The sequence below is a fragment of the Lepus europaeus genome, chromosome 11 (genome assembly GCF_033115175.1).
Source record: "Lepus europaeus isolate LE1 chromosome 11, mLepTim1.pri, whole genome shotgun sequence".
NCBI classification, from domain to species: domain Eukaryota; kingdom Metazoa; phylum Chordata; class Mammalia; order Lagomorpha; family Leporidae; genus Lepus; species Lepus europaeus.
The window spans coordinates 110,667,170-110,692,764 of NC_084837.1; the positions used below are offsets into that span (position 1 = coordinate 110,667,170).

The window sequence follows — 25,595 nt, forward strand, 5'->3', positions numbered from 1 at the left end:
TGGCTTTGGATCAGCACAGCTCTGGTCATTGCAGCCATCCAGGGAGTAAACCAGTGGATGGAAGACCTCTCTTTCTCTCTCTCTCTTTCTCTGCCTCTGCCCCTCTGTAACTCTGCCTTTCAAATAAATAAATAAATCTTTAAAAATCTTGCTTCTGAGAGTCTCCACGCTGGGTTCAGTGTCAAGTCTCCCTTTGGACGGGCTGCAGGGTGAGTTGATTTATGCATCTATTCAACCAATACGTACTGAACCCTGCACAGCTGCCATGGGCCAGTTCTGCATGGGATACAGCAGCTAAGTCCTTGCCCCGGGGAGCCTGGCGGGAGACAGACAGCAAAGCAGCGGAAGGCCCAGCATGCTCTTGGCAGCTGTTTGGCCTGGAAGTTAGATGTCAGTTTAGACACCCACATCCCACTGCAGAGCGCCCGGGGTTTCATTCCAGGTTCCGGTCCCCAGTTCCAGCTTCCTGCCAGTGTAGACCCTGGGAGGCAGCAGAGGTGGCTCAAGTAGTTGGGTCCCTGCCACCCACATGGGAGACCTGGATGGAGTTCCTGGCTTCTAGCCCTAGTTGTCCATTGTGGGCATTTGGGGAGTGAACCGTAGATAAGAGCTCTGTCCGTGTCTCTCTCTCTCTCTCTCTCTCTCTCTCTCTCTCTCTCTCTCTCCCTCTGAAATAAAACCAACCAAAGAAAAAGGTATTGCATGGTAGAAGCTGGGATGTGCCGTGAAATAAGAATAATAAATGTGTACCTAGCCAGCGCTGAGGCTTGCCTTGAAGGTAGACATTCAGGAATGCCCTCACCAAACAAGGAAAAGCAGAGCAGGGCGCCCAAGATTGGGAAGGGACAGGCGTGTGGACGCAGGGAGCAGTGTCCCAGGCTGAGACCTGCCAGCCCCCAGACCCAGAGAAGGTACTGTGCATGGTGCTCAAGGCTGGGCGGGGGTCTCCCAGACCCTGGCAAGGACACGGCAGAGGTCCAGCAGAGACTGACCCAAGCTGGCTCCCATCGCAGTGCAATCCCTGTGCTGGCTGGGTTGACTCTAGCCAGGAGGCTAGTTAGGGGATGTGGGCTCAGACCAGGATTAGGTATTTTATCAGTGGGGAAGAGTGGGAGTTTGCAGGGCACACGCCCAGGGCACCAGGGCTTTAACCTTCTGGGCAGGGGGTGAGCCTTCTCGAAAGCAGGTGCTCACCGCCAGCCTGTCTCTCTTCCAGGGCAGCCCAGCTCAGGAGGCTCTGAGAGTCCCACAGTGCTTCCGGTACATGCAGCCTTCTCGTGCAATCGAGCCTAGGGGGCTGGCTCCTTGGAAAGGGCCATTTGGGGGGTCTCAAATGTCGTGTTAAAAATTCATCGTTGTGGCTGGGCTGGAAGATGCAGCTGGGAGCATCATTCGCTTATTGTTCCCTCTGCGTTTCATTAAGGGATTTCCTTTAGGGTCTGTTTAACGCTCTGCCTGTACAGAGCCTCCCGCTGCTGCCCCCCAGAGGCTACTCTGCCTAACAGCAGCCCGAGCAGTAGCTCTGGCACTTGCCTGGTTCTTTTCCCGGCACAAACCACTCTGCACCAAAGAGCCCTGGGAGCAGTGAGCAGGGACCGGGATCTAAGAGGGTCAGAGCCCCAGAAGGGGTGCGCACGCCTGGCCTGGAATCCGGTTTCCCATTGCAAGCAGGACCCAGGCTGTGTACAGAGCTGTTACATCAGCGGGCTCTCGTGTTCTCTGGGTGCTCCGACATTTCCAGTGTTTATGAAATCCATAAATTAAACTGGACACGGGGTCCGCCTCACCTCAAATTCTTCTCAGGTTCCTCTCCCCCGAGGTGTCCCTCCTGGCACCCAGCACTGTCCTCTGGCCACCCAGGAAACCGCAGGGCAAGGCAGGTACTCCCAGAGCCGGCCCTTTTCTCTTGCTGTGTTCCCATCAGCATGGACTGCCCTCTCCCAGTCCCATCGACCGACCGATGTGCGCTCATGAAGGATTATATTTTTCAATGTCCCCGAGCTTCAGCTTTTTTTTTTTTTTCTTCTTCTGTCCAATGAGGCTAGTAAGAATATTTACCTTCAAGGTTATGATGAAGACAGCACATAGCTTATGCACGCCATCTGGACAATGTCGGAGACATCCATAAATGGAAGACATTCTTTTAAAATAGATTCAGCCCAGACATTGTTTTTTTTTTTTTTCCTAAGAATTTTTGCTTTGATTCCCACCCAGTGGGGTTACATGCTGTTCACCTGTGCTTCAAAGGCTAGGGCAATGATTTACCGAGGGCTGGATATGTATCCAGACTGGGATAGAACCCCAGGGTAGGCAGACTCACCCCCCCCCACCCCCAGCCCTCCAAAGACACCCACAGCCCGACCCCCGGAAGCTGTGACTGTCATGTTCCCTAGCAAGGCTGCAGTGGGGTTCAGTTTGCTATTCTTCTGACTGGAGATTCCTCCAGACTGTGCAGGGGGGCTCGGGCCATCTCATGCATCCATGCAGGGAGGCTCGGGCCATCCCGTGTGTCTCCTTGGCAGTGGCAGAGGGAGGAGGAGAGTGAGAGGAAGGTACAATGGCAGAGGCCAGGATCTGAGCGAGAGCCCTGCTGGCTTCCAAGATGGAAGGGCGCCGGGGAATGAGATGCGGTCAGGAGCTGGAGGAGCTGGGGGCACTGAGTTTCCCAGGGGTCTTCCGGAGAGGAGCGCGGCCCAATGGCCTCCTCGACTTCAGTCCATGGAGACCCGTTTCAGACCCAGACCCAGACCTGGGACAGACAAGAAACGCGTGTGGTTTTAAGTGATCACTTGCTAACAGCCACAGCTGGCAATGAACACAACCCCTCGCGGACATTCGAGTGGCACAACAATCCAAGTAGTCGGTGTTCTCACGCTCGCTTTACAGTTGAAGAAGCTGCCGCACACAGAATCTAAGGATCGTGCCCAGCACCGCACAGCTGCGAGACGGCTCTGCCAGTTAGGTTGTTCGATGTAAGTCCCCCAAATCAAAAAACGCAAATCGACTTAAACTACTGCCAAAGGCGAACTGGTTATCAGAGGCAGTTCAGAGACCCACCCGACTCTCATCTGCGACTCTGGAGTTGGGTGGCACCTTGCGCTTGAACCCAGAAGGAGCTGAGCGGAGGGCGTGGGCTTCAGAGACACGCAGGGTGGGAGAACGCAGATTCTGAGCAGAGAGGAGCTCGGTCCTTTCCCAGCGGCTCTCCTTGTTCAGATAAAGGACAGAGGATTTCCTTGCCGTGCCTGCTAAGACACGCCTGACCGGAGAGCTGGCTGTTATCCCTCGCTGTCTCTTTTTGTTTGTTTGTTTTGAAGGCCAGATAAACCACTTAGAACTTCAGCATAAGTAACTGCATTTTGGTTTGGTCTGTTGGGCCTGTTGCAGGAGCCTGCTCCAAGCCACTGACCTATAAATTTTATTTGACACAAAAAGGCAGGATTGTTGGCTCACAACACTGAAAGGAACTCTAGAAGAAGTTCTCGTAGGGGTTGGCGCTGTGGTATAGCGGGAACAAGCCGCTGCCTGCAGTGCCGGCATCCTATATGGGCGCCAGTTCGAGTCCCAGTTGCTCCACATTGGAACCAGCTCTCCTCTATGGCCTGGGAAAGCAGAAGAAGATGGGCCAAGTCCTTGGGCCCCTGCACCTGCATAAGAGACCTGGAAGAAGCTCCTGACTCCTGGCTTTGGATTAGTGCAGCTCCAGCCACTGCAGCCATCTGAGGAGTGAACCAGCAGATGGAAGACCTCTCTTTCTCTCTCTGCCTCTCCTCTCTCTGAGTTAACTCTGACTTTCAAGTAAATAAATAATCTTTTTTTTAAAGAAAGCCTCCTTCTCTCAGAAGCCCCAGGAAGTCTTGTGATTTGTTGCTTCTGCTATAATTATATCCCCAATTCCTGAGCTCAGAAGTGGGTCCAACAGTGGACCAGTGACAGGATGGCAGGAGGGAACTTCAAAGGATATTCAGAGTTGCAGGAGGAGCAAGAAATGGATATCAAACGTCCACAAAGATCCTGAGCACAAAGGCTCCGAGTTCAAACCCTGTGCCCCCGCCCCCCATCATCTCCCACTTCAGACACATCATCGTGGTCTGTTTACTTCTCAGCGTTCCTGCCCCGGACTTAGGGGCGAGCCCACAGCCATCCCGATGGCTGCTGTGTCCCCAGCGTGTGTCGCAAGGCCTGGCTGTGATCAGCTCTCAGCTTGGTCGGCAGGGCTGCCTTTCCTGGCAGGTGTGCCCTCGGGGCTTGCTCAGTGCACCTGTCTGTGACGCTGGAAGGGAGCGGTGCGGACGCCCCTGCACCGGGCTGCCTGGTCCTGGGATAAGGTGAGTGTGTCCGTGGGAACAAGCAGTGGCTTAGATTCAAGCTGGTTTGGGTTGGACGCTTCTTGGCTGGTAGCTGAAGCATCCTCACGGAAACCAGGCCTTCCAGGAGCGTTCGCAGATTGAAAGGAGACAATACAAGAAGCACTCAACAAGGTCCAATAGGTGTTAGCCTCATCATTTTCATTACCACATTCTCTATTTACGGGCTCCCCGAGGGCAGGCCCCACCCTCCTCACCAGTAGCGAATGCTCACGCAGCACTGAACCAAATTGTTCAAGTCATTACCCAGCCAGAGCCAAGCTTCCATCAGATGGATTTTTTTTTAATCTAAAAAGATTTATTTATTTTTTGGAGAGGCAGAGCTACAGACAGAGAGAGGGAGAGAGGAGAGAGGTAGAGACAGAGAGAGAGGTCTTCCATTCTCTGGTTCACTCCCCAGATGGCTGCAACGGCCGGAGCTGCACCAATCCGAAGCCAGAAGCCAGGAGCTTCTTCTAGGTCTCCCACGTGGGTGCAGGGGCCCAAGGTCTTGGGCCATCTTCTACTGCTTTCCCAGGTGCATTAGCTGGGAGCTGGATCAGAAGTGGAATTAGGAAAAGAAATAATTAGGATCTTATTGTGCCATATGTAATATAGAAGATAAAGCAATTACAGCAAAATATTAATGGTAAATAAATCTGGGTATAGTGCATAAGAAAATTATTGTAATTATCTGGTACTTTTTCTATATTTTTTTCCAAAATAAAAAATTTAATTAGAAGAAAGAATAGAGATGAACCAGCTTGGACACTGTCCAGGATGCTGATCTAAATAGGTACTAAAATTACCACTGGAGATGTTACTTGAAAATGTACTGTGGAAACAGGGGTTTGGTTCATGTGTACCGTAAACGGAGAATGGATTAGTCGCTCCGGGGACAGGGGTGAGGAAGGGGCACCTTAGCAGGAGAGCTCATGCGGTTGTAGGAGGGCAGTCTGAGGACCGCTGGATGTGCATTCTGACTGTAGAGGGGGTGGTCACACAGATCTACGTGTAAGCACACACCCTAGAAAGGAAAGTGTGTGAAACCGCCCGAATCGGAAATCGGGGGGAGGGGGGGGGGCGGAAGGACCGCATCAGCGTCAGTTCCCTTACTTTGTCTTTTTTTTTTTTTTGACAGGCAGAGTTAGACAGTGAGAGAGAGAGAGAGACAGAGAGTAAGAGAGAGAGACAGAGAGAAAGGTCTTCCTTTTCCTGTTGGTTCACCCAACAATGGCCGCTGCGGCCAGTGCACCGCGCTGATCCGAAGCCAGGAGCCAGGTGCTTCCTCCTGATCTCCCATACAAGTGCAGGACCCAAGGACCTGGGCCATCTTCCATTGCCTTCCTGGGCCACAGCAGAGAGCTGGCCTGGAAGAGGAGCAACCGGGACAGAACTGGCACCCTGACCGGGGCTAGAACCCAGGGTGCCGGCGCCGCAGGCGGAGGATTAGCCTAGTGATCCACTGTGCCGGCCAATTCCCTTACTTTGATATCACGCTGTGTTGCCTGGATCCCAGGCTGCCCTCTTCAATTCAGCTCTCTGCCTGCGGCCTGAGAGAGCCTTGGAGGATGGGCCAAGTGCCTGGGCCCTGCACCCGCGTGGGACACCCGGATGGAGTTCCAGGCTCCTGGGTTCAGCCTGGCCTAGCTTTGGTCCTGCGGCCATTGGTGGTGGTGGTGGTGGTGGGGCTGAGCCAGCAGGTGGAAGATCTCTCTCCAACTCTGCCTTTCAAGTAAAATACATAAATCTTAAAAAAACAAAAACACAAAGTGGTGTTGGTTGGATAGGGTGTAGAACTCCTGGTTTAATTTCTGGTCCATGAGAGGCCTACTGAGGGTCTTCGGGAAAATATTCTCTTTTCTGATAAAAAGGGAGAAGCGCTCTGGGTCCCTTTCCCTCCCGCTCTTATGGTGTAGCTGCGATGAGGTCATGCTGCCGTCCCCTGGAGCAAAGCCCGGTGCTGAGGGGTGCAGCGCCAAAGTAGCGGGCCTGGGTCTTTGATGACGCCGGGGCTTCGTTGTGCGAACTCTGGGACCGCCTACTGCGGACATGGTGAGATAATTACAGGTCTGGGGTGTTTAAGCCGCGGTTAGCTGGGTGTTCTCTTGCATGCATTTAAAAGCACGAGAAACACAGCATGTGGACAATCACACTCAAGTGTAGAAGTGTTTTAACTGAAATGCAGGACGTGAGGGAGGCCATTTCTTCATGCTCCCAACCCAGACAGGGAGGCAATCAGAGAAGACTCCCTGTAGGAAGTGACAACAGATGGACAGAGGACAGAAGGAGGAGCAGGTGCTAGCCCCACGGGGAAACACAGAGCGCTCCAAGAAGAGCGACCGCGATCCTCCAGCGGTGACGGACAGGGGATTCCGCCTAAAAGGTCTGAGCAAAAGGGTAGAACAGCACGCGTGAGGGCCCAAGTCGGACACGTGCGCGTGTGCATCCGCCTGCAGGGAGTTCAAATCCCGAGTCAGCCCGTGGGAGCTGGGGAACGCTGGGTAAGTTACTTAATCCCTTACTGTGAAAAGGGAGCTTACGCAGCGCTCGGGTCTTCCTGAGAAACAGCCATCTAGACCTGCAAGCCTTGAAGGGAATCTATCGCTAGGAAGGCGGATACGGCGGGACATCGGGGCCTGCGTGGACAGGGTTTGGGTCAGCGGCTGAAGGCGCCATGGACAGAATGTGCCGGTTTGCCGCTTGGGCAAGTGCACGCGCTACTGATGGCCCAGGTGCAGACGCAGCCGTGGCTTTAAGGGGAAAACCGCCGGCGCGGCGGCTCACTAGGCTAATCCTCCGCCTGCGGCACCGGCACCGGCACCCCGGGTTCTAGTCCCGGTGGGGGCGCCAGATTCTGTCCCGGTTGCCCCTCTTCCAGGCCAGCTCTCTGCTGTGGCCCGGGAAGGCAGTGGAGGATGGCCCAAGTGCTTGGGTCCTTCACCCCATGGGAGACCAGAAGAAGCACCTGGCTCCTGCCTTCGGATCAGCGTGATGCGCCGGCCGCAGCGGCCATTGGAGGGTGCACCAACGGCAAAAAGGAAGACCTTTCTCTCTGTCTCTCTCACTATCCACTCTGCCTGTCAAAAAAAAAAAAGGGGGGGGGGAGACCAGGAGTTGGGTTTCGGGGTGCTGGTCCAGCAGGTACCAGGGTCACACCTCCGGGCTTAGGAGCAGCGCCTGGATCCCAGCCAAGAGAGAGGCCGAGAGGGCCGGGGAGAACTCGGGGAGACTTGGGGTGCACTTGCTGCCCGGGGGGAGGAGCGCAACCTCAGGGGTAGGAAGGGACGGCAAATGCAGGCTCTGGGACCCCAGGCGCCGGGGCAGGCTTTTCTCCCCGGTGAACGCGACGACGTCAGCGGGCCCCGGAAGCCGCGTGGGAGATAAGGCGCCCCGCGGCGGGGCCCGCGGCGGAGAGGACGCGTCAGCACGCTGCGCACGGAACATCTCCCGCCAAAGCACCCACCCGCCCGCGGCCCGGCCCCGCGCTCTCCAGGCCGCGCGTGGGGCTGCCCGCGGCTAACGTCTGCACGATCCGCTTCCTGAGCGGTTTCCCGCGACCGCTCCCCGAATTCTGCTTCCCGCCCCGTTCCCGAAGACCCCCAGCAGGAACCCGCCCCCACAGCCCCACCCGGGAACCCCCCAACATGGACACTGCAAGCTACGGCCCAGCAACGGGTCGCTACGAGGGCCACGCTAGTGACGCCAACGCCACAGCCTCTCCCCCGCGCCCCGCCCACGCTCGCGAGAACAGCCGCGGCTGCGCCCCGAATCGCCTTCCGCGTAGCCCCGCCCCCTGCTCTTTCTTTGTTTCCCCGTCGGAAGATCTCGCGGGAGTTCGGCGCCAAATCCCGCGAGCGCAGACCCGGGGCTGTCTCCGCGGCTCTCGCGGTGTTTGCGCGCGACACAGCTTCCTTCCTTCCTCCCTTACCGAGTCCGCCTGTCTTCCTCCCCCTCTTCCCCGCCCGGCCTTCCCCCCCCAGCCTTCCCCCGCCGGCCCCCTCCCCGCGGGGAGAATATGGTCTCCGGCGATGGACGCCCCACGCGCAGGTCAGTTGCGGGCCGCCGGACGCGGTCTGGCTGCTGCAGGCGCGCGCTGCCCGGCCGCCGGGCCCCCTGGCTGCTGTCGGCCGGCGTCCGAGGCGCTGGCGCTCGGCTTGGGCTCCCCTCGAGGCCTCGGGTGTCGAGGCCGCGGCCCCGGGCCTGCTCGCCCCTCACGCCCTGCCGCTCCCAAGCAGGGCCGCCCTTGAGGCCGCCGGCCTGGACTCGCAGCTCCCGGCGCTGGGCAGTGACCCCTGGAGCGGGGAGCAGCCGCCGTCTTCCCGCCATGGGCTTCGGGGAGGCGGGGGCCGGGGCCGGGGATCGGGAGAACCGGGGGATCGGGAGAACCGGGGGGCCGGGGCCGGGGGTCGGGAGAACCGGGGGGGCGGGGGCCGGGGGCGGGGGTCGGGAGAACCGCGGGGGCCGGGGCCGGGGGCCCCGGGGGCCGGGTTCGAGTCCCGGGGGCCTGGTTCGAGGGCCGGGGGCCGGGGTCGGGGTCCGGGGCGGGGACCGGGGCCGGAGCCGGGGGCCGGGTCTCCCGCGGCTCGCCCGTTCGTTCCGCGGTCGCTCTTGAGCCGCTCCCTCCCCCGTGTGCCTTGGGAGCCCGGCGAGGGGCGGTCAAGGCCGAGGTCTCGTCCCCCGCCCACCCTCTCAACCCCCCTCCCCCCGCAAAAAAAAAAAGGCCGAAAAAAACCGAGAAGACGCTGCTCATTCTGAAAGTGGCCTGGGCCGGCCGCTTCTCGTTTTGGACGGCGGCCCCGGCCGTCCCGGGGGTCGCGCCCGCCCACCGCCGGGAGCGTGCACAAGAGACCTGGGGGCGCTTTGCAGCCTCGGGCTCCCGGCCACGGCCCCCCACGAGCGTGTAGAAGCTGGGGCGCGGGAGGCCGCCTCCCACCCCCACCCCCAGCCCGGCCCCCGGCCCCACGGAGACCGCGCCGTTTGCCTGGGTGTTGTGTTGCCCTTTGTCTTCGGACCTAGTGCGGTCTTAGTTTTTGTTGTGCCTGGGTTTTCGGTTTTTACTGTGTTTGAATGCTCTGTAACTGTCTTTTGACTTTCGGATTTTTTTTTTTTTAAATTTCTAATGTCATCGCGAAGTTTTCTCGTTATTCTGCCTGTACTTAGGGAACTTGCTAGACCCGCCTCTCCCCAGCTCGCTCAGGCGTCTTGTAAGCCGTGTCCTTTTCCAGGGCTTTGCAGTACATTGCAGAAGTGAGTGATCTGGGACTGTCCGATAGGGTGGGCCGGGGCGACCTGTCGGCTTAATTACGATTAAGTCACTGCCGCCACACGGCCAGCGCTCAGTAGCCACGTGTGGCCAGTGGCTGCCTCACTGGACAGCGCAAACCCAGCAGAGACATTGCAGAGAATTCTCTCGGATCACGCCGTTTTTACTTTGAATAAACTAGTCGTAGCTGTGTTCAGTGCGAAGCTGTTTAATGAACACGTGATTTTTCTCCCCTGCAGGATCTGCCTTTGAGTACCTTATTGAAACGTTAAGTGGTAGTTCACATAAGAAGTTCTTCAATGTACCCAAGCTTGGAGGCACCAAGTATGGTAATGTCGCTTTACATTTTTTTTAAATTTGTTTAGTTTTTGATAACTAAAATGCATTTGTCTAGCCGAGCTGAAAAGGTTTTAAATTTCCGTCCACCCTGTTGTAAGAGGTACACCCACATTTATCGCTAAAAAGCTCCTCTTGGGGTGGTTTTTGTTGGAGAAAGAAGAAAGCCTGTGACTTATTCAAAAATCTACATTGATTAAGCAGTAAGTATTTTCCCCTGAAGAAACTACTGTTGCAGTTTTTGGTTTTGTTTTGCTTTTTAAAGTTTTGTTCATTCGAAAGGCAGAGAGATGAAAAGAGAGACAGCGAGGTCTCCCATCTGCTGGTTCATTCCCCAGGTCTGCAACGGCCAGGGCTGGGCCAGGAGCTAGGAACTCAGTCCAGCCCTTCCACGTGGGTGGCAGGGACCCAGCTACTTGAGCTGCACCTGCTGCCTCCTGGGGTGCGCATTGGCAGGGAGCTGGAGTCAGGAGCAGAGCAGGACTCAAACCCAGGCAAAATCGCACCTGCTGCGCCAGTCACCTGTCCTGTATGTTTGGTGTTGTTTGGCTTTGTTTTTTAATATTTACAGTTTATCTTTGCATGGTAGCTGGATCTTCTGGATCTTTTTTTTTTTTTTTTTTTTTTAATGATTTATTTATTTATTTGAGAGGCAGAGAGAGAGAGAAAGGTCTTCCGTCCACTGGTTCACTCCCCAATTGGCCACAATGGCCGGAACTGGGCCAATCCGAAGCCAGGAGCTTCTTCTGGGTCTCCCATGTGGGTGCAGGGGCCCAAGGACCTGGGCCATCTTCTGCTTTCCCAGGCCATAGCAGAGAGCTGGATGGGAAGTGGAGCAGCTGGGACACGAACTGGTGCCCATATGGGATGCTGGCTTATTTTTACCCGCCCTGCCACAGCGCTGGCCCTTGTTTTGTTCTTAGAAAGCCTGACTGATGTTACTCCACAGCAGTTCATGTGTCTTGCTTTGTCACATGGTCGGTGCCCCAAGTATTCCTCGTGCTGTTCTTTGGCTTGGAATCGACAGCAGCGCCCGGTGATCTGTGTGGCTCTCCAGGACCCGCCCCCCTCGTGCAGCAGACACCTACATGCACCTGGCTCCGTGGCCTCAGGAAGCTGAACTTGGCCGCCCTCCGGGCTGCTGGATGCGAGTTGAGTTTAGTGATAGTTGAGAAACTGTCTCACTCGGGGCAGTGAGGGGAAGACTGTGTCAGAGTGAAGGTTACTCTCTGCGAGCTTCCCTGTGAGAACTGCATGAAAGACAGGCACCAGATCTCCTGCAGGGCCCTGGAGGGAGCTTCCCTGTAGTCTCGAGGTTTTGGTTGTTCTCCTTCTTGCATTAAATAAGAGGATCGTTCTTGTAATTTTCCTGTAGATTTTGGATAAATAGCTGCCGTGTGCAGGTGTTTTGCGAGGTTTCGGTATCGTGGCGTACCTGACGTCTGTCGTAGAGTCAGGGTGCCATTTAAAACACGAGCGGTCTGCTGTACCTTGCATGGTAGTTGCGGTGGTTTGCCAGCCATGCCGGTTAAGAGAGCTTGGTCTTCGGCGCCTTGTGAGTTCTACATTTATTTTATTCCTTCAGTGGTGAGGAGTTTACATTAATTCTGAAAAGGGAACAATGAAACTGATGGCAAACAAGAAAGACCTTTTATTTCCTTTCGCCATATGAGAAGAGTGTGTGAGGGGGTAAGTAGATAATTTCTATGGAGCTCTTGTGGCGGTGCACCTACTTGATGAGTGGCCTGTATGTGCCAAGTGCAGGGGATGAAGAACAACTATGAGGTGCATAGGAAGGTAGGGACTAATTCTGTGAAAGTTAAGTATCTCTAAAGAAAATAAGCTGGCATGGGCATCTGTACTTAACATTTTTTAAGGTTTATTTATTTGAAAGTGTGAGAGGGAGAAGGAGATCTTTGATCTGCTGGTTCACTCCCCAAATGATTGCAGCACCCAGCATCTGGGCCAAGCTGAAGCCAGCAGCCAGGAACTCCCTTCTGGTCTCCCACGTGGGTGGCAGGGGTACCTCACTATCTTCTGCTGGATTGGAAGCAGAGTAGCCAGGACTCGAACCAGCACTGCACTATGGCCTGCAGGCATCGTGAGTGGCAGCTTACTGTGCTGTACCACAGTGCTGGCTTTTTTGCTTTTTTTTTTTTTTTTTTTAAATTAATTAATTTATTTAAAAGGCAGAGTTACAGAGAGGCAGAGAGAGAGAGAGAGAGAGGTCTTCTGTCTGCTGGTTCACTTCCCGGATGGCTGCAAAGGTCAGAGCTGCGCCTATCTGAAGCCAGGAACCAGGAGCTTCTTCTGGGTCTCCCATGCGGGTGCAGGGGCCCAAGGACTTGGGCCATCTTCTACTGCTTTCCCAGGCCATACCAGAGAGCTGGATCTGAAGTGGAACAGCCAGGACTTGAACTGGCACCCATATGGGATGCCAGCACTGCAGGCGGCAGCTGTACCTGCTACACCACAGCGCTGCCTCCCCCCTCCCCCTTTAAAGATAAATTTACTTATTTGAAAGGGAGAGTGACAGAGATAATTTCCATCCACTAGTTCATCCCCCCAAGGTGTCTGCAACACCCGGAGTTGGGCTAGGCCAGAGCCAGGAGCTCTGTCTGGGGTATCTCACATGGGTGGCAGGACTCATCTGGCTCTGAGGTACATTAGCAGGCTGTGTCTGAGACATGGAGGAGCCAGGACTGGAACCAGGCATCCCGTGTGGAATCGTGTGTCCCGAGCAGAGGCCTGGCTTGCTGTGCTACAGCTGCCCTGTATATGACTTTGAGAGTACATGCGTAGATAACCAAAATCGAGAGTTGCCCGAGTCTTTACAGCCATGCTGAATGGAATCGTGGGATGCTTGTAAGCATAAATGCCTTTAAAATAAATTTGTATTGGGATCAATACCATGGTTTTCTTCATAGAGTGTGTATTGTGAGAGTTTATGAAAAATTGCCTTAGTCATTTCTTAAAAGGGAAAAAAATTTCCAAAGAAGAATGGACTTTTAAAAGAAAGGAGCACCTTGGGTACAGAGTATTTTGTTTGTTCAGTGTCAGAACAGAACCTTGTTGGTCATGGAGACCCGATGGAGTGTGCACAGAGGGGCCCTTGCTTCGGCAGTCACCAGGACTCAGGGCCGCCGCATCCTGACGCCTGCCAGGTCGAGAGTCATGACAAGTAATTACTCATCACTTTATTAGGGAGTGATGAATGAAGAGTGCGTGCCGTCCCTTGTTTATGTCGGGGAGGACAGACAGTTAAGAACCACTGTGTGAGCTCCGGGCTAACTGTAGAACAAGAGCGCTTGCAGTGCCAGGACTTAAAAGCACTGGAAAGGCACAGTTACAGAGAGAGGGGATTCAGGTCTTCCATCTGCTGGTTCACTCCCCAAATAACCGCAATAGCTGGGGCTCGACCAGGCCAAAGCCAGGAGCCTGGAACTCCATCTGTGTCTCCCATGTGGGTGACAGAGGCCCAAGCACTCGAGCCATCTGCTGCTGCTCTCCTAGGCACATGAGCAGGGAGCTGGATCCGAAGGGGAGCAGCTGGGACTTGAACTGGCCCCCGCGTGGGATGCTGGCGTTGCAGGTGGAGGCTTTGCCCCCTGCACAACACTGACCCCGCTTTGATTCTTTTGGTTGCACCTCCAGGCGTTGTATTCTTGTTCCAAGAAGCTGGAAAGCAAAAGAAGAAAATCCCTACACACAGGCTTTTGGCTCTTGGGCCAAAATGTCAGGGGCCACTCTTACCTTAAGGAAGCCTAGAATAGGAAGGGTTTTAGCATTACAGCTTTTACAGGAGAGAGGGAAAGAGAGGAGGCGGGGCACGGTGGTGAGTGAGCCGGCACGGTGGTGAGTGAGCTGGCCTGGGCCATCTGCCTTGCTGACTGATGTGCTTCCCTACTTCCCTTATCTCATGAGTACAGCACGGGCACGGGAGCGCTGCTGCTTACTGCCGCTTTCTCTGTGCGTCCCAGGTTTGGGCCCGGTTGCCTTTATACACGTGGGCACGCAGACACTGGTGACGCTTCCATCTTCGGTGGTCTCACTCCGGGGAGGTCAGGCACTCTGGTGTTGACCAGCAACAGAGACTTGGAGTGACTCAGTTGCAGGTCTCTGAATGGGAAAGCACGCCTGTGTGCAGGGAGGGGGAGACATCCCTGTTGGCTGGAGTAGTTAGGCTGCTTTCTGAGGAGTGGAGCCTTGAATTGTGTCAGACAGCGGGCATGAGGCAGCCAGTCCGTGTGGGGAGTGGGAGTGAAGGTGAGAGTGAGGAGGAGGATGGTGCAGGCGGGGCCTGGCTGGAGGGGGCATTTATTTCAGGCTGGGAGTAGCTGTTGGCAGTGGGACTTTCATTGGGGCTCTTGGTCATCTCACGCACCCTTTCCTTGTTCCTGCCTGCTGGCTTGTGCAGCCGCAGTGCCCCTCAGTCTTCAGTAGAGCCAGGGCTTCGTGTCTTTGAAAGGCGATCTGTGTGTGCATTCTTTAGAGTTCTTCTTGTTTGTGACAATCATGAAAAGTCAAGAACACCAGACACCACAGGAAGCCCCATTTGTATGTGTATATGCAAAAAATATAAATGTGCTGCTTTCAGCAAAAACACAGTGTACATTGTTCCGTAGCCTCTTCTTCCCACCTGCTGTATCATGCACATCTTTCCGTGTCATTGAATACAGGTGTCCCTTGCCATCGGTATCTGTTTGGTTTCTGAGTGAGGGGCGTGAGTTCAGGTGGAAAGGGGTACCTGCGCCTCTGCGGCCTTCTCACGGCTGCACAGTGCTGTTGTATGAATGCATCATGGTTTAGTTAACAGACCTTTGAGTGTTTATTTTATTTATAAATAAAGCAGCTATAAGTGCTGATTCTTAAAAAAAAATATTTATTTATTTATTTATTTGAAAGGTAGAATTACAGAGAGGCAAAGAGAGAGGGAGAGAAAAGGAGAGGCAGAGAGAAAGAAAAGTCTTCCATCCAGTGGTTCACTCCCCAGATGACTGCAACAGCTAGAGCTGCGCCAAACCAAAGCCAGGAGCCAGGAGCTTCTTCCAGGTCTCCCACGCGGGTGCAGGGGCCCAAGGACTTGGGCCATCTTCCACTGCTTTCCCAGGCCACAGCAGAGCTGGATCAGAGGTGGAACAGCGGGACTGGCACCCATATGGGATGCTGGCACTGCAGGCGGTGGCTTTACCTGCTACGCCATAGCACCAGCCCCTTTGCTGATTTTTCTGTGGAAGCTCATCTTGTACAGAATTGTTGGGTTGAAGATGTGCTGTTTCCTACACCTCCATCATACACTTTTTTTTTTTTTTTTTAATTTATTATTAGGGAAACACAGCAAGCTCACTTACCTCTGATTTCCTCTCCAAATGCTTGTGATGGCTAGGGCTGGGACCAGGAGTCAGGAACTCAGTCCAAGGGACCCCAGTTACTGGAGCCATCACCCCTGCCTCCCTGGGTCTGAATTGACTGATGAGAGTCAGGACTTGGACCTGAGAACTGAACTAAAAATTTTGGTGAGAAGGATTTTGAAATACACACGTAATGAGGAGTCCTTAAAAAGTTCATGAAAGGGGACGCAGTAGGTGAATCCTCCGCCTGCGATGCCGGCATCCCATATGGGCACTGGTTCTAGTCCTGGCTGCTCCTCTTCCGATCCAGCTCTCTGCTATGGCCTGGGAAAGCAGTGGAAGATGGCTTTGCGCCCCCGAACCCCTGTGGGAGACCTAGAATCCTGGCTTTGGATCGGCCCAGCTCCGGCCATTGTGGCCATATGGCCATTTGGGGAGTGAGCCAGCAGATGGAAGACTTCTCTCGTCTTTCCCTCTCACTGTCTGTGGCTCTACTTCTCAGATAAAGAACTAAAATCTTTAAAAAATAAAAAGCTCTTGAAAATGCATGTTATGAAAAAATTGTTCATGGTCTTCAAAACTATTTTGTATTGAAATCAGCTTAGCTTTTTGTGCGTAAAGATTTTTTTCACCTTTTATTTTTATTTATTTTCATCTTATTTGAAAGGCAGAGAGCTAGAGACAGCACGACAGCCAGTCGGTCCGGGCTGAAGCCAGGAGCCCAGAATTCAGTCTGGGTGTTTCACGTGAGTGGCAGGGACCCACATACTGCTGTCCCTCTGGGTGCAGACTAGCAGGAAGCTGGATTGGAAGCAAAGCGGCAGTGACGTGAAGCAGGCACGCGGACATGGGATATGGGCATCTTAGCGCCGTTTTCCATGAACTTTTTGGAGTTCATGCGTGTGTGCTTCTGCACTTTCTTCAGTAATAGACATTGTTTTTCTTTTTTTCAAACTTAGTGAAAAAAAAAAAAACCTTAGAGAGAAATCTCTGTTACGTTTTCTGATTTAGACTCTCTGAATGGCAATGTTTTTTTAAAAGGCAAAAAAAAAAAAACAAGGTCAGTTTCCATGTTGGAAATCAGCCCTTCCTAGCCTGGTTCTGGTAAGAAAGAGATAGTATCTTATTTTTTTTTTTTTTTAAGATTTTATTTAATTATTTGAGAGGCAGAGTTACAGACAGAGAGGGGGAGAGTCAGAAGGAAGGATCTTCCATCCGTGGTTCACTCCCCAAATGGCCGGAGCTGGGCCAGTCGGAAGCCAGGAGCTTCTTCTGGGTCTCCCACGTGGGTACAGAGGCCCAAGCACTTGGGCCATCTTCTGCTGCTCTCCCAGGCCGTAGCAGAGAGCTGGATGGGGAGAGGAACAGCCGGGACACCAGCTGGCGCCCATATGGGATGCCGCCACTGCAGGTGGAGGATCAGCCAACTCCAGTGCAGCGCTGGCCCCAGATAGTAACCTGACTATGGTGAGGTGTGGGCATGAGTTCATCCTGTTGCCGAGTCAGGTGGGGTTGCAGGCTTTTTAAAAAGTTTTATTTTTAAGGGTTTCCTTAGCCCTGTAATAAAGTTACATGCTGTATTCCACCTGCCTGACGCCCACTTCCCTCTTTTTTTTTTTTTCCCCCAGATTTATTTATTTATTTGAAAGTAAGAGTTACAGACAGGGAGAGTGATCTTCCATCTGCTGCTTCATTCCCCAGATGGCTGCAACAGCCAGGGCTGAACCAGGCTGAAACCAGGAACCAGGAGCTTCATCCCCATGGGTGGCAGGGGTCCAAGTAGTTGGGCTATCTCACTGCTTTTTCCAGGCCATTAGCTGAATGGAAAGTGGAGCAGCTGGGACTTGAACCAGGGCTCATATGGGATACTGCTGGCAGCTTAACCCGCTACGCCACAGTGCCAGCTCCAAGAAGGCTTTCTAGAACAGATTCCTAATCTTTTCCCTGGGGCCCTGGTCTTGAGCAGGATTTTCATGTTTCCCCTACAGGTACTGCTGCTCACTGTTGGTCCTAGCCCTCTCTTTCCAGAATGGACTCCCAAGACCACCGTCTCTGTGGGACTTCACAGGCCCAGCACACTGTGACTCCAGTCCTGAATGTTCCTCCCTGTGGTCTGGTGGTCTCTCTCAGTGTTGTCTAAAGCTTACCAGCTGTTAATGTTGATACTCCCCGGGGGTGGTTCCTTCATCTACTGTTTCAACCTGGAATTTTCCATTTTTGCAAAGACAGAACTCTTTTTCCTTGCTTCTTGGTGAACAGGCAGGGTAGTTTTAAGTTTACTATATGCAGACACAGTGAGGGTACGAGTCTTAAGTGATTTCCCTAGGGTTAAGACATATCTTTTATGGGAGGAAACAGTTTTAGATCCTTATCTTATGATTTAAAATAGAAACCGGCACCCGCATGTACTCCTCTGTTTCCCACCTTAATAATGGCAGTAATAAACTGCTTGTATGTATTGTTTACTGTATCCAGTTCTAAATACTTAGAATATCCACTTGACCAAGATCGCAGAAATCTGATTCCACATCTCCTGCTTGTCACAACACAGGTTGCAAGCTGGTGCTTCCAGAGCCAGAGAGGCAGTTGGAACAAGTGGATGGCCTGGGTAGGGAACATGTGCCCTTTATAAAGGGTGAGGTGCTGGTAAAATTACCCACCAGGTTTTTATCTTGAAGCCAGAGCTTTGTGGTTTCTTTTAAATTTATTTATTTATTTTGAAAAAGTTATAGAGACTGTGGGGGAGACAGAAAGAGAAATCGATCTTCCACCCACTGGTTCACTACCCCAGAAGGCCACAATGATCAGGGCTGGGCTAGACTGAAACCAGGAACCAGGAGCTTCATCTGGGTCTCCCACCTGCGAACACTTGGTTTATCTTTCGCTGCTTTTTCCAGGCCACTGGCAGGATTGAGAGTGAGGCAGCTGGGACACATTGCAGGTGGTAGCTTTACCCACTATGCCACAGCACCAGCCCTGCAGAGATTGGTATTTTCATGTGAAAAATTTCTGGGTTTTAAATGTTGGCAGTCAAACTTGAAAATGTTAAAAGTCTGCAGAAGAAACAAAACGTGCGTAGGCCTGCAGCTTGTGACCTGTGTACTGAGAGGTGCACTGTACTGCCTGGTGCAGAGGGAGCCGTTCAGCCTGGAGTAGCGGGAAACCGGGGGGGCCTTTCCCTGGCTGCCTCCACCCGAGACGCAGAGCTCAGCGACTGTCGCAGAGCCTGAACCGTCTGCTGGCCCTTCCACGAGTTACTGTACCAGCTCATTTCAGAAGTGTGATCCTGTAAGTGATGCTATGACACCAGCAGTTTTACACCATTGGTTCTGAACCAGAATGGTGGGAATGAACAAATGATCTCAGTTGACCGCAGAAGGGTCGCTGAAAGGGTTTTAGGGTCCTCCAGGAGTCCTGGGGCCACACTTGGAAAACCACAGGTTCAGGACGAGTCATGGGAGTGGGAGGATGACCTGGAGAACCTGGACGAGAGGAGGTGTGATGGTGGTGATACACGTAGGCAGGCAGGGCTGTGAGAGGTGATGAGGGTGGTGTCCAGCGGCTGGCGTGAGCATCTGCGCAGGTGGAGATAGGAACAGGGCAGCGAGGACATCCAGAATTCACCTTAGGGTACTCAGGAATTTGGGGACATGTCAGTATATGTTCAAGAGGCTTTTTTTTTTTTTCCATCGGGGGCTAGGGGGACTGTGGTATTGAGATAGATGTGGGAGCAGCTAAGCCCCTATGGGAGACAGTATAGAATGAGAAAAGCGGGAGCCTGGGTAGGAATCCTAAGCAACTCCTGCATGTAAGATCAGGGGAGGAGTGGAGGCTAGCGGGTGTGAGAGCTGTAAAGGGTCTTAACCCTCACCGTCCTCGCAGGTCTGCACGTTACCCTGACAGTTCCACAGATGTGGGCAGGGGGTCTGGCCACTCGCGTGTCAGATGACGGACAGTGTTTATCCAAAGCTCAGCAGTGCCCTCAGTATCAGTAGTTGTGTTGCTCTCCCAGGCTCCGGGTTCTGCAGGGCGGTATGGAAGAGGGCCGGGGAACTCCGGTACACACATTCCGTCACGGGCAGTGAGCATGTCTGCCCTTTGCTCCAGAGGGAGACGTCTTCCCTCCAAGGCTGTGCCTAGACGTCCTTTAAGGAAAAGGCTAGAACAGAGGCAGGCGTTACGTCTGTTCTTGCGTCATGCAGAAATGGGGGATGGGAGACATGGGACATTGTCTTCCAGGCATTGTGGAAGCCAGTAGATAATGTTCCCAGGAGGCCATTGTTCATCCTGTGCAGCGTTGCTGAGGGGAGATCAGGACTGTCAGGTGGAGAACGTCGGGCCATGTAGAGCCCACAAAATCATTGTGTCTGGTCAAGGCTGCCGCAGGCAGGGCTCAGAATTCAGTCAATCTACAGCAGGCTAATTTTAAGTTGACAATTTTTTATGGCCCATGAATGATGCTATAAATATCCACATGGCCCTTGGCAGGCAGAAGGTTCCCACCCCTGCTGCAGCTGGACATGAGATGGGTGTGGGCTGAGGGAGTGAATGGAAGGTGGAAAAGTAGGCACCAGCAACAAAGATAATTCTTTAAAGAAAAACTTGGTGGAGAATTCGAAGAAAGCAGTTGTTGGAAACTTTAATTTTGTTAAACCAAGACTAGAAGCTGTTTAAATGTTGTTGGGAAGCTTCCAGTTGAAGGGTTGTTTTAAAAAGTAAATAAGAAAGGAGAGAGGACGGGACTGGGTGCTGACTGCCTGGGAGTGGGCTGCAGCAGTAGGAGGCGTCCTGTTCTTCCCTTCTCCGCCCGGGAAGGGTGGGTCCCGGGGCTTGTGGGTCGAGGGCAAGGCCAGGTAGGCAGGAACTGTTAGCTTTTAGGGAGAGTGGAGGAAGGCATGAATGAATTGTTGGGGAGTGTGGAGAAATAAGCAGGTAAGAGGAGCAAAGGACAGATCTGGTGAGCAGTGGAGACCCAGCAGACGTTTTCAGCGTGTGTCTGTCTGTGCTGACCCCGGTTGCCATGGGCTGATGACTAGTTTGTTTCTCTTCCTCCTCCTCACCCCACTGAACAGCACAAGAATGGGTGTGGTGGGAAATAACAAGTGCTGGGGTGTGCATGGAGAAACGTAACCTGAACATTGCTGGTAGGAATGTAAAATGCTGCCAATTTGGAAGACAGGCAGTTTCTTAAAACCTGTTAAACATAGATTTACCACATGGCCCAGCACGTGGAAACACTCGTCCACACAGAGGTTTGCAGACAGATCTTCGCAGCAGCATTCGTGATAGCTGGAAACTGGAAGAAGCCCGGACGCCCTTCAGTGGGTGATTGGATGGGCCACACGTGGCACGTGACGGCGTACTGCGCAGCAGAGATGCTGACTGCAGATGCTACAGGAGCGTGCTCGGTGAGAAAAGCTAGCCAGCGAGACCTTGTGTGGTGTCACCCAATCGCCAGAAATGGCACGAGTAGATGTGTGGTTTCCCGGGATGTGGGATCTTTTTGGATGATGGAAATGCTCTCAAACTGATGGATGGTGCTGTTTGCATGACTCGGTGCAGTTACTAAAGATTCATTAAATTATACACTTGGAAAGAACAACTTACAGTATAGGCAAAATATAATTCACAGTTATTTTTTAAAAATGAAAGGACTTTTTTTTTTTTTTAATATTTATTTGAAAGATTTACAGAGAGAGGTAAGGACACAGAGAGAGAGGTCTTCATCCGCTGGTTCACTCCACAAATGGCCGCAGTGGCCGGAGCTGAGCTGATCCAGAGCCAGGAGCCAGGAGCTTCTTCAGCGTCTCCCATGCAGGTGCAGGGCCCACACTTGGTTCGTCCTCTGCTGCTTTCCGAGACTCATTACAGGGAGCTGAAATGGGGCAGCCAGGACTCGAACGGGCACCCATGTGGAATGCTGGCGCTGCAGGCCAAGGCTTTAATCTGCTGTGCCACAGCACTGGCCCTGAAAAAGGACTGTTTTTTTATGAGCAAGGAAATGATATGGGGTGCACCAGTTTCAAAATAGGGTCATTGTTTTCTTGGGCAGATCAAGTTGAAAAAAAAAAAAGGGGGAAGAGATGAAACCGAGTAGACCCCGAGTGCATAAGGAGGGAAGGTGTGGGGGCCAGGTGCCGCCAGGTGAGGGAGGAGGACACGCGTGCTGAGGGGGTCGTCAGCGAGTTTGGAAGTGCAGGGAGTTTTTATGATGGCAGCGTTGGAGCGTGAGACTATGCGGCGACAGGGCTGGGAGAAAGGACCTTCCTGAACGCTGTTCTGTTCCCAAATGGGCGAGACAGGCAGAGCATCTGTGCCCGTTTTTCCACAGTTGCTGGCTTGCTGTCTACTTCGATAGCGCTTCTGGAATATGCCTGTGGGCCTCCTTTAAGGTCTAAATGAGGTAATGTATGTGAAGCACCTCAGAATTTGCCCCTCAGTGGGTCCTAAATAACTGCTTATGTTATTGTTTAAAAAGTTGAGGAAAATTATATTTGTTAGTGCATAACAAGTTAAGCCAAAAACTGTGGCTGTGGAGCGGCAGTACACATTGATCTCTTACAGTTCCCGTATGTCGGGTTGTGGATGCCTTAGCTGGGTAGCGTGAGGTAATGGGCAGGTGTCCCGGGCGCAGAGGCCGGCGCCTGCCCTCAGGGCTGCGTGCTTGGCCCGGTACAGGCTTCCGGCTTCTGGCCAGGTGATTCAGAGAGGAAGCCTGAGGCCGCCGTGCTTCCCTCGGCGCGCCCTGGAAGCCACACAGCCGTGTTGGCTGGCCACATAGGCAGAACTGGTTCAGTGCAGTCTGAAGTACACCAGGGAGGGGAGGGTTTGGAGTTGTCTGGAGACAGCTACCACGGCGGGGGAGAAGGGGATGTTCGTTTCCATCTTTTCTTGCAGTAGGCAAGTTAATTAAAGCTTTGCAATTAGACAGAATTGTAATAGTGCTTCTTAATGACAGTTATTTCAATAACAAAATGCCCAGTTAACATCTGTGATTAGCTTTCCCTCCTAACACTCTTTGAAAATTGCTTGTTAAATTTTCAAATGATAGATTTTATTTATTTTTAAAGATTTATTTATTTATTTGAAAGTTACACAAAGAGAAGGCGAGGCAGAGAGAGAGAGAGAGAGAGGTCTTCCATCCGCTGGTTCACTCCCCAGATGGCTGCAATGGCTGGAGCTGCGCCGATCTGAAGCCAGGAGCCAGGAGCTTCTTCCGGGTCTCCCACACGGGTGCAGGGGCCCAAGGACTTGGGCCATCGTCTACTGCTTTCCCAGGCCACAGCAGAGAGCTGGAATTGGAAGTGGAGCAGCCGGGACTCAAACTGGCGCCCACATGGGATGCCTGCACTTCAGGCCAGGGTTTTAACCCACTGTGCCACAGCACTGGCCCCTCAAATGATAGATTTTAAAGCCCCCACCCAGGTAATAAACACACAAAGTAGTAGTCCCTTAATCCCCCGGTTTCTACTCCCCACAGAATATTTTCAATTCAATTGATGGCTTTTTCTGTACTAAATAACTTTGTTTATGTACAGCTTTGTTTTTTGATTTTTTTCAATTTTAGGCCTTTCAGTTTTAGACTTTCCATGATAGAAAATGACAATTTGACACTTCTACATATGAGAGTATATCAAAAAGTTTGTAGAAAAATGGGATGAAAAGGTAAGTTGCTTTTGGTGCAAAAAAATTTGAAATCCATGCAGTTTTTTTTCATAGTACATCTTTTCTATGAACTTTTTGATGACCCCAGAAATGCAGATTTCAAAATTTCTTGCACCAAAATAAACTTGACCTTTTAATTCCATTTTCCATGGATTTTTTGCAGTATCCTATCCATGTGACTCATCATGATTTTTGGTAAGATAAATATTGAATGTTGTTCTGACTACTAATAGTTCTCAACCAGTCCAGGTAGCAAATGGTGATGACATCTCATTTCTCTTAAAATTTTGTATTTTTACTAGATTTTATTTTTAAATGTAAATGAAGTTTGTTTTTATTTTTCCCATTTTATGTGAAAGACAGAGCTCTTCCACCTGCTGGTTCACTCCTCATGTGCCCACAACAGCCAGGGCCGGGCCAGGCTGAAGCCAGGAGCCTGCACTCCGCCTGGATTTCCCATGTCGGTGTCAGAGACCAAAGCACTTGAGCGTCAACCTGCCTCCCAGGGCACACATGGTCAGGGGTTTGCATCAGAAGCAGAGTAGCTGGGACTTGCAGCCAGGCATTTGATATGGGATGTGGGTGGCCAAAGCGATGACTTCAGCACTGTGCCCACCCTGTTGTGTCTTGCGTGGTTTTCTGTGTCCTTAGTCATCCCCACACTCTTCACAACAGCTGACCTCTGCCCCGTGTAGTCAGGTAATTACCAGCTAACTTCTCCCCTCTCTGACAGTGTCCCATCTGGACTTCATCTGCTGCTCCATTTGAGGCCGATTGCTCTGAGTCTTTTGTCCTTGAAGGCCTCCTGGCTCTCGCTCCTGTGCTGAACACTCTGTTCTAGATTTCATGGTTTTCTAATTTTTCTGCTCTTGTTTTATATGGCATATCTTCCAGTAGCTTCCTAAGAAAGGGTGCTTGGGAAATAGATTTTTGATACCTTGCATAATTAAGTGAAAGTTTGCCTAAGTGTAAATTTCTAGGCTGGAAATTATTTTCACTTGGAACTTGGAACACATTGTTCCATTGTCCTTTAGTTTCCCTTTACTTTTTGTGAGAGAGAGAGAGAGAGAGAGAGAGATTATCTGTCTATCTTCTGTCCACTGGTTTACTCCCCAAATGGCTGCCACAACCAAGGCTATTCCAGGCCAGAGCCAGGAACCCAGCACTCCATCTGAGTCTCCCAAACACCTGGGCCAACTTCCACTGCCTTCCCAGGTGCATTAGCAGGGAGCCGGATTGGAAGCAGAGCAGCTGAGACTTGAAGTGGCGCTCTAGTATGGGATGCCTGCACTGCAGGCAGCAGCTTAGCTCACTGTGCCACAGTGCTGGCCTCTGTCCTCTAGTTTCTGATGCTCCTGAGAAATCCAGGAGATCCCAGGTCCTCCTCTTGGTGTTGGACACTTCAGCTTCAGAGTGCTACGGGTTAGCACTCACCTGCGCACTTTTGTTTTCCTGGATTTTGTTGGTTTTGTTTCTCCTTGTGGGTTTATAGTGTTGATATTTCTCATCTGTTGTCTTAGTGGGATTCAGGAGGGAGTAGAAGTAAGTGCTGTGTTTACCATGTTTAATTATCTAATGGAATTCTTAAAAAATATTTCTGAGATTGTTTTTGTAGACTGATTAACCAAATTAAAAGGTTAATCTTGTGTATTACCTTTGATGATCTATTTTCCTTCTTGTTATTTCCAAATGGTCTATTAAAAATTTTTTTGGGGCCAGCGCTTGTAGTGTAGTGGGTAAAGCCGCAGCCAGCAGTGCCAGCGACCGGGCTGCTCCACTTCCGATCCAGCTCTTTGCTATGGGCTGGGAAAGCAGTAGAAGATAGCCCAAGTCCTTGGGCCCCTGCATCCACGAGGGAGATCTGGAAGAAGCTCCTGGCTTCGGATTGCTGCAGCTCCAGCCATTGCAGCAATCTGGGGAGTGAACCAGCAGATGGAAGACCTCAATCTCTCTCTCTCTCTCTCTGCCTCTCCTTCTCTCTCTGTGTATCTCTGACTTTCAAGTAATTAAATAAATCTTTAAAAAATATGTATATATTTTTCCCTGGGCTGACATCATGGTGCAACAGGTTGAGCCTCAGCCTGTGACATTGTCATCCCATATAAACTCTGGTTCAAGTCCCAGCTCCCTGCTAATGTGCCTGGGAAAGCAGTAGAAGATGGCCTGAGTACTTGGACCCCTTCCTCCTAATGGGAGACTCAGATGGAGTTCCTGACTCCTGACTTTGGTCTGGCCCATCCCAGCCATTGGGGACATTTGAAGAGTGAGTGAACCAGCAGATAGAAAATTGGTATTCTTGGGGCCAGCACTGTGGCATAGTGGGTAAAGCTGCTGCCTGCAGTGCCGGCATCCCATATGGGCACTGGTTCGAGTCCCGGCTGCTCTACTTGTGATCCAGCTCTCTGCTGTGGCCTGGAAAAGTGGTGGAAGATGGCCCAAGTCCTTGGGCCCCTGCACCCATGTGGGAGACCTGGAGGAAGCTCCTGGCTCATGGCTTCGGATTGGCGCAGCTCCGGCCATCGTGGCCAGTTGAGGAGTGACCAGATTCTTCTCTCTCTGTATAACTCTGACTTCCAAATAAATAAATTAATTAATTTAAAAAGATTGGTTTTCTTGGGGCCTACGCTGTAG

The 25,595-nt window shown here is 52.2% G+C and overlaps 1 protein-coding gene across 1 annotated transcript in view; it reads left to right on the forward strand.

Moving 5' to 3' along the window:
* Window positions 1-8,301: 8,301 nt before the first annotated feature.
* IREB2 (iron responsive element binding protein 2) overlaps window positions 8,302-25,595 on the forward strand; it is a 60,263-nt gene continuing 42,969 nt past the window's right edge. Inside the window, exons 1-2 of the mRNA XM_062206371.1 lie at window positions 8,302-8,396; window positions 9,852-9,941. Of these exons, the coding sequence (XP_062062355.1) occupies window positions 8,378-8,396; window positions 9,852-9,941 (109 nt within the window). The 5' untranslated portion in view covers window positions 8,302-8,377. The remainder of the gene's footprint in view (window positions 8,397-9,851; window positions 9,942-25,595) is intronic.